Source organism: Antrostomus carolinensis, unplaced genomic scaffold (genome assembly GCF_000700745.2).
Source record: "Antrostomus carolinensis isolate BGI_N321 unplaced genomic scaffold, ASM70074v2 scaffold34237, whole genome shotgun sequence".
NCBI classification, from domain to species: domain Eukaryota; kingdom Metazoa; phylum Chordata; class Aves; order Caprimulgiformes; family Caprimulgidae; genus Antrostomus; species Antrostomus carolinensis.
Window position 1 is genome coordinate 1 of NW_010325960.1, and position 9,097 is coordinate 9,097.

Consider the following 9,097-nt stretch of genomic DNA (forward strand, 5'->3'; position numbering starts at 1 on the left):
CCAACCCATGGGACATGGGGATGATCAACCCACAAGATGGCACCAGCCATGATGGAGTGAAGCATTTGGAAGAAGCATTTGGAGATGGTGAAATCATCGAATCATAAAACCATTTTGGTTGGAGAAGAACCTTTAAGATGGAGTCCAACTCTCAACCTGACACTACCAAGTCCACCACTAAACCATGCAGAATGTTTTGGGTTGGATGTGACCTTTAAAGAGAGGTGACCTCTAAAGTGAGGTGACCTTTAAGGAGACCATCCCAGAGCTGATGGACCCAGAGGTTCAACCAGTCACCAGCTCCAATTCCTGGAGATACAATAGAAACCCAAATCCACTCACAAGCCAGGAGAAGTCAAAGAACTTCTCGTTCATGACCAACCGCAGCAGAGATGTCAAAGCTCATATGTTTTTTGATGGATCTCCATGCTGTTGGAGAAGAAAAGATGGTGGCCAAGCCAGCCCTGTGCTCTCTCCACCACTGGAAGGGTTGTTGGATGAGTTCCTTGTCCACCTTTCAACAAGGAGACTCATGAATACGAAGGAGAAAGGAATAAAATCAGAAGAAACGGGTCATTAACATCATCAAGGACCATCAAAGCCACCAGGTGGTGGTATCTCCCTTACCTTTAGTGTCGTTCACTGGATCCATGTGCCGGTAGATGTATCCTTCTAAGTAGGAATGAAATTTAGGAGTAGGTGGGAAAAAAGCCAAACAAATGGCCATGAGCTCCCAACCTCGGGCCAAACTCTCGTAACGGAAGTTCTCGGTGGTCTGTCGACACAATTGGATGTAGAGCTCATCTCTCAAACCCTGCATGCTCCAACCTTTGGTAGCAATCTCCAAGGCCACGTTGAGTTGGTCCGTCTTGGCCCGCCGCCCCGCCGATCCCCCATGTACATCTGAATCAGTTTAAAGATCTCACAAGCTTCTTTCTTGACGTTGCGGTCGTTGGTCATGATCATGGGTTTCTTGATGGATTCGCTGCTCCAGGCCAACATGTTGGCGATGGACACCTTCCTACGGAAGAGTCCTTGGGTGTGCTTGTTGAAGTGTTTGGAGGCCCAGTTCTCAATGTCTGTTTCTGAGGAGGGTTTCCTCAGGTTGAAGGTGGGGAAGACGCAGCTGGCGCTTGGCATCATGTTCCTGGTCTGTCTGCTGCTCTCAAACTGGGCGCAGGCACCGAGATCTTCTGACTAGGAGACAACAGACAAGTCAATGGTACTGACAGTGTGGTCATGCCACCAAGCCAACCAACCAACCAACCAACCAATCAACAACACAACCAACCAACCAATCAACCAACCAATCAACAAACCAACCAGCCAATGAACCAACCAACCAATCAGCCAATGAACCAACCAATCAACCAACCAACCAACCAGCCAACCAACCAACCAACTAACAAGCCAACCAAGAAACCAACCAACCAGCCAATCAACAAGCCAACCAACCAACCAACCAGCCAATCAATAAACAAACCAAGAAACCAACCAACCAACCAACAAGCCAACCAACCAACAAGCCAACCAACCAACCAACCAACCAACCAACCAATCAACAAACCAACCAACCAACCAACCAACCAACCAACCAACCAACCAACCAACCAACCACCCAACCAACCAACCAACCAACCAACCAACCAACCAACCAACCAACCAACCAACCAACCAACCAACCAACCAACCAACCAACCAACCAACCAACCAACCAAACCAAGAACCCACCCACCCAACCAACAACCCAACCAACCAACCAACCAACCAACCAACCAACCAACCAACCAACCAATCAACAAGCCAATCAATAAACCAACCAACCAACCAACAAGCCAACCAACAAGCCAACCAACCAACCAATCAACCAACCAACCAACCAATCAACCAACCAACCAACCACTCACCCAACCAACCAACCAACCAACCCACCAATCAACAAACCAACCAAGAAACCAACCAACAAGCCAACCCAACCAACCAACCAACCAACCACTGCAGCATCAAGAGGTCACCCCACACTCACACTCACACCAGAAGCTATGTCCTCTCCAAGGAGCTGCTCCTCAATCCCATCATGGGCAAGTGGAGCTGTTCTGGTGCCAGTGGCCAGGGCAGCGTGTGGCACTGGTCGGCACTGGGAGGGAGGGGACACACTCACCTGTAACCAGCCCCCCCCAAAGAAGCCCTTGTCCCCAGAGCCATGTTCAAACATGGTTCTCCAGTGGCCACACACCCAGGAGGAGGTTGGTGGCTCCTCCAAACCACCATCAAAATGGATGTTGTTCCTTCATATCCCACGTGCAGAAGCTGCCCAGGATCTAACCTCACCTGCAGAGCACCCAGCCAGGTAGGACCTCTGCAGACCAAAGAGGACCTCTGCAGACCAGTGTCCTACCACTGGAACTGGTGGTAGGACTGGATACCACCCCAGGAGGTGGAGGAACACCCAAACAGCTGATGACCAGCATGGAGAAAGGCAAACAAGAGCACTTGGGATGGACTACTTCCTGGTCCTGCAGCCAACCAACGTGGCTTCATGGTCCATCAGCTCCTTCTTCTGCAAGTGCAACAGCTGGGCCAGTGTCACCTGGGCTTGGTGGACCTGGGGATGTGACCTGTGGGCAAGTGGGAGGCAAGACCTTCCCTTGGCAGAGGAGGACATGTCACACCATAGAGACATGGTGGTGTTGTCCCCATCACATGCAGAGGAACCATATTGGTGGCCCTGAGCAAGGTGACCTCAGTGGTGCCAAGACCTTGAGGCTGGACTTCAGATGAAGAACAGAACAAAAGCAGAAGATAGAACCAAGGTGGAAACAGCCAGGGCCACGTGGAGGTGGCAAGTCCAGGAGGGGACAAGGAAGTCATCTAAAGAGCCACCAGAGCTCCTGGTAGATGACTGATCTTCTGCTTCTTCAAACAAGTCAAAGTTCCTTGTCTCCTCGCTCAACAGCTCGTCCCTTCTCAGCACTGAGGTCTCCTCCTTCCATTGACGTTGCCCAGCTCCCACCTTGCACTGTGGTGACAATGGCAAGGACCTGGTGGTGGGGACACAGGAGCTTCACCTCCTGAATGACTCAGCCCCACCATTCCTATGGAAACCACATCACCCAAAAGGTCCTTTTATGTCCTCCAACCAACCAACCAAACCAGGTCCTCCAACCTGCTGGTCACCTAAAGGCATGTGGGGCTTTCTGGGTGGAAGAAGATGCAGCATTTGCTCCAAAGTTGGACTCAATCATCTGAAAGGTCTTCTCCAACCAACACAATTCTATGATTCTGTGGTTCTAAGGCTTCTCCTTCTACAGGAAGGCTGGTCCATGACCTGGGCCACCACCACCATGCTGTTCATCCAGGGAACCCAAGGAGAAGCAAAGGACCACGTTGGATGGGGACATCAACCTTTCTCCAACCAAGTCCACTCCAGCAGATCAGGTTGGGGAGTGGACTTGGTTGTCCACAAGCAGCAGAAGGTGATGGATCATCTAATACCAAGATAAAATGAACTTCAGCCCTAATTAGCACCATCCTTAATGACCCTGGGGGAAGCCTGGTGAGACAACAAGGGACCAAGCAATTGGGTGTCAACAGCAGCTGGCCATGACCTCCTGGCAGAAGATGACCCTCTTTTTGGTTTGGAGATTAGAGGAACTCTCAAAGCCAAACTCAAACTCAAGTGCACTGTAGGGGAAGGAGGTCTTGGTGCCACATGGATGGAGCTTGGACACACCCTGGTCCATGGGGACATGTGACACTGAGCACATCCCTGTTGCTTGTGCTGTCCCATCACATCTCCTGTGTGTTCCTCTCCTCCCCCCAGGTCTCCACATCTCCCTGGACATCATCCACAACATTGTTTTGCTCCCATTTTCTTCTTGGTTTCCAGCAGATCTTGCTGTTATGGGCAGTGTGGTAACTCTCCACACAAAGCTGCCCACCAGGGTTGACCACAGGTCTGCAGAAGCTTCTACTTCAACCACTGTTGAAGGTCCACAGCTGATGGGGGTGTAGGAAACCAACTTAAAACCATGGGAAAAATCTTGGATGTGATGATTGAATGGTTGGGGTTGGAAGGGAACTTCAAAGATCTTCTAGTCCAACCCCCCTGCAGTGACAGGGACATCTTCAAACACATCAGGTTGCTCAGAGCCTCATCCAACTTGACCTTGAACCAAGGATGGGGCATCAACAACTTCTCTGGGGCAACCTGGTCCAGTGTCTCACCACTCTCATGGTGAAGAGTTTCTTCCTCATGTCCAACCTAAACCTTCTCTTTTCCAGTTCAAAATCATTGTCCTGTCACTACAAACCTTGGTGACCATCATCACCAATAAAAGTTGAGACTAAACCATCTCCAGACATGGACAAATCCTTGTTGGTATCTCCACAAGCTGTGTGTTGAGCCCAGCCATGGGATGGTGTTGACATGAGATGAGTTTATGAAGTCATGCAGATAAATAAGGACACTTCCATGGATGAAGGACATCTCCCAAGTCCCCAGGAACCAGGCTGATGAATCCCACCACTGAGGAAAGTTCATGAGGAGCAAAGTAGCTGCAGGGACCCAGTTCCTAGTATGGATGGAGATCTGTTCTTGCTGGAACAAGCATCCCTCAGCTTGAGGACAACATCAAACAGGGTCAACAAGGAATGCCTGGGCAGTGGAGAAGAGTCCCACCACATCCTGAGCTCCATGCAGAAGGTTCAGGATCATTAATGGTGGCAGCTACTCCTCCTGGCCAACGTAAGCCTTCAAAGCAGATTTGGAGCTTGCCTGGTTTGGGGTTTGAACCTCCTTGTGCAGCACCAAGTGCTTGGGGACATCTGTGAACATGGAAGCTTCTTCTGCTGCCTTTGGATGTGATGTCCCACCAGTTTCCTTACCCATTCCCATGGCAAAAGAAGCATTTTCTAGAGTATTTGATGTTCTCCAGGTCTATGTCCAGGTTCTATCTTCTCCTTGGTGACATCAATCTCCATCTTCCAGGCACTTTTCCAGGTTGGATTGTTCTCACCAGGGTAAGTATCTCCACCCATGGTGTCATCATCCATTTTTTAAAAGCCATTATTGTCTTTCCTAGTGTCCTTCCATCAACTCTTGATCCATCCAAAAACAAATCCAATGGTCTTCCTCCAGAAACCCTTGTCTTCACCTCCCCACCTCCACCACCCATCTCTGGGTTCTTCTGGCATGGCCAGTGTCACTGTCCTTGTCCAGAGCAGGACACTACAGGTCAAAGGGGCAAATTTGGGGGTGTCAGATGTTGGAGGGGAAAGGACATGAGAGTTGAAAGCCAGAAGTCTTGATGGGAAACATCTGATGGGTTGGAAGATGGGGATAAGGGATGAACCAGCTCCATTGGGTCCAAGTCAAAGTCCATGGTGGGCTATCAACAGCAGGAGGTTCTACATCATCACAGGAATGGTCTAGAGCAGCTCCAGGAGCTTCTCTAGGATGGGAGCTTGGGGTAGGAGGGGTCTCCAGAATCATGACAGCTCAGTCCCAGAGAGGGGACAAGCAGCTCAGAGACCCAGGAAGCAGATCCTGGAAAGCTGGTGCACTGGCAGCTGTTTCATCCCAAGGTTTTGAGGGAGGAACCAAGGAGGAACTTCTTTGAGGGACCAGCTTGCTAAGGAGGAACTTCTATGAGAAAGCAGACCTGGCATCCAGGTTGACATTGGTGTCAATCCCAACGTGTCAGGGAGGGGACAGAGGCAGGACCTCCATGAGGGTGCTGCCTGTGATCAGAAGGTTCAGCCCACACCAGAGGGATGAAGTTCCTCAACTTACTTTCAGTCCTCACTGGGAAAAACTTCTCCAGCTGGATGAGGACCAGAGATGGCATTGTTAGAAGGGAAACCATAGAATCATGGAATGGTTTGGGTTGGAATGGACCTTAAAGCTCATCCAGTCCCAACCCCCCTGCCAGCAGCAGGGACACCTTCCACTAGACCAGGTTGCTCAAAGCCTCATCCAACCTGGCCTTCAACACTTCCAGGGAGGAGCAGCCACAGCTTCTCTGCCCAACCTGGGACACTGTCTCACCACCCTCACACCAAACAATTTCTTCCTCACATCTCAGCTCCAGCTCCCCTCTTCCAGTCTAAAGCCATTGACCCATGTCCTATCACTCCCTGCCCTTGTCCAAAGCCCTTCCCCACCCTTCCCGTAGCCCCTTCAGAAGGTCTAGAAGGTCTCTCTGGAACCTTCTCCAGGCTGAACAGCCCCAGTTCAGCAGAAGCAGCACCTGAAGCCATGGGTGCAGGTCTAAGGTTACCACGGTTCAGAGGTGCCCGTGCCGGTGCTTGGTGGCTACGAAAGTGTGGGATCACCATGGGGACCATCCTGTTGGATCTACAGGCTTTAGAAGAAGATCTAAACCAGCTTTAGAAGATCTAAACCAGCTTTACAAGAAGATCTAAACCAGCTTTAGAAGGAGATCTAAACCAGCTTTAGAAGAAGATCTAAACCAGCTTTAGAAGGAGATCTAAACCAGCTTTAGAAGGAGATCTAAACCAGCTTTAGAAGATCTAAACCAGCTTTAGAAGATCTAAACCAGCTTTAGAAGATCTAAACCAGCTTTACAAGAAGAAGGAACTTTAACCAGGAGGTCAGTGGGGATGCCACGCTGCTACGTGGTCTGATCTACCCAACCTGGTGTGACACCCAAGGAGATGTCATGCCACAGGTGAGGGTGGGTAGCTCAGGACATGCAGTGAAGCTCCCCGAACTCTGAGAACATCCCCAAGGATGTTACCTGAGATGGATGCAGGTAGGGCTCAGGAGAAGCCAAGTTGGTCTGCACGGAGAAAAACGCTCTTCTCCAATAAGATCTGAGGGAAACCCAACTTCTCAAAGGTGTTCCTCTTCCAATGCTTGTTCTCCTGCTGTGCCAACGCTTCGTCCTCGCTGAAGGCTCTCACCACTGGACCTGGCATGGGCAAAGGGAGGGCACCATCGCTCTCGTAGCCTGAACCATCCTTCTGGGAATCCCAACTGCTCCGTTGCTTCATGTGGTAGTGGGCTTGTTGGGCCTCCCAAGCCAGACGTGCTTGTGCCAGGAAAGGTTCTGGGAAGCCCCTCGTAGCTTCTGCCTCCACCGCTTTACTCTCCGTACGGTTCATGGGTGACCTGTTAGATCCTGGGGTGGCTCGTTCTTCACCCAACATCTGCTCACTCAATACCTCCCGGTCTCCTGAACCATCCGTGGAGGAGGTGTTGGGGTCATGGGACAAGGAAGGCTTTCGACTTTTCCTCTTTCTAGTGGAAGGTGAGTAACCTGTGGAGGACAACGTGTCCTGTTGACTAGACCATGACATGGAGTCCTCACCCTGGGCCACTTGACCACTTGTTGGGCCAGGGCAAAAATCAGGTCCCTCCATACTACTGTAGTCACCTGATTTGATCTCCAAACGTTGGTCCCGGACTAAACAAGGGCTGTGCTGTAACGAGTAGGAGCCACCGATGGGGTTGGGTGAATATTTGTGCCTCAACCCCGTCTTCATCTTGGGGCTGGAACCTGATTGCTCAACGTAGACCAGTTGCCTGACGTATTCTTTGCCAGCTGGGCTGTACTCCAAGCTCATGAACCTGTCAGGACATTTCTGTTTGGTGAGCACCAACTGTTGGTAGGGTGAGTTAGAACCTTGTTTAGGTGACTGGAGAAAAGGGTGAGGTTTCCTGATGGGTGATTTTTGGGGTGAACTGGCTTTGTAGCTCCCACTGGCTTCATACTGCATATCTACAGGGGGTTCATCATAAATGGGAGCTTGGTACTCCATGGGAGGTTCCTCGTAGAGTGGGGGCTCGTAGGCGTAACGGGGTGAAGAAGGTTGTGACTCACTGGAGTGTTTACGATGTTGAGCTTGGAGAGGGGAGCAGAAAGAGTCTCCACGACCGAGTAGAGGTGAACAACTACCCACGTGCTCAGCTCTCTTCAAGAAAGGTGATGGTTTCCTCTCCGGGAAGAAAACAGAGTTATCAGTGTCAGGGTTGAAGGTTTGAAGGTTGGGTGACTGTTGGCCACCTGATGGTCGACGTGAACGGGTGCCCGGTTGGTTTTCGGATGAGTAACCGTTGCCTTGGTGCATGAGGAAGCTGGGCTCGCGGTCGGTCACCTTGATCAACATCCGTTCCTTGGTGCCCGCGTTCCATCGCAAGGATGATGTCCTGTTGGGGAGAAACACAACGTTGTCATCAATGAGAAAAGTCCTCCGTGTCCATGGTGGGACAGACACACCCCCAATATCGCTTCCCTGGGGACCTTCTAGACCTTTGGCCAAAGAAGAACCCAAAAGATGGATATGACCAAGCACTCCAAGCCTCTCCCATCAGGTGAAGGGTACGTCAGTGATGGAGAGACCAGGGCCTTGCCACCATCCCAACCACAGTGGCACCATCCCAGCTCCCACAGACCTCAGCAACCCCCCAGGGTGCAGGAAGGACATTGCAGGGTGGAAAGCCAAGACCTGAAAAGCGTTGACACCCCTTGGAGAACATCTCTTAGGAGACAACCCTGAATCATCCCTCCCCTCTCATGCCTTGGTGATTCTTCTGTGGAGATGATAAAGAGCTTGAGGTGGGGCTTGAAAACACAACCCCAACCTGTGAAGAGATGTCCCAGCCCCACAAAACATGAACCTCCATTGCCTTGGACCCCAAAACCATGGGGTAGCTACTCCTGGTAGCACCAGAGTGGAGTAACGACCTGCTGGGGCAAGGAGGGGAGGGACAGCTCAGCCAACTGCCTGAACCCCGACGACGCATGGACACCTCGGTCTCCAAAGGGGTGGAGAACAAGCACTGCAGGACGTGAGAGCAGCAGCTGCCCTTCATCCCCTTCATCACCCCCAAAACCCCCTAGGGCCAAGCCCTGGATGGGATGAGCAAACTGCCCAGGTGGCCAAGAAGGCCAATGGCCATCCCTCATCCAAGATGCCATGGATTGGGACAACCCCGGAGAAGGAACCTAAGCTGGGCAGCAAGTCTGCAACCAGTGGTGGTTGGACTTGTTCATCCACAGCAGATGATCATAGAATCATGGAATGGTTTGGGTTGGAAGGGACCTTAAAGCTCATCCAGTTCCAACCCCCC

At 51.3% G+C, this 9,097-nt stretch overlaps 1 protein-coding gene across 1 annotated transcript; it reads right to left on the reverse strand.

The window, feature by feature from the left end:
- Nucleotides 1-627: 627 nt before the first annotated feature.
- On the reverse strand, nucleotides 628-8,173 carry LOC104527647 (rho GTPase-activating protein 39-like; the record flags this gene model as incomplete). Its single annotated transcript, XM_010171423.1, is given in 5 exon segments — nucleotides 628-880; nucleotides 883-1,197; nucleotides 6,762-6,812; nucleotides 6,814-7,868; nucleotides 7,902-8,173. Coding segments are annotated over 5 exon segments (1,946 nt in total), but the record flags the coding sequence as incomplete, so codon positions are not given.
- Nucleotides 8,174-9,097: the final 924 nt, after the last annotated feature.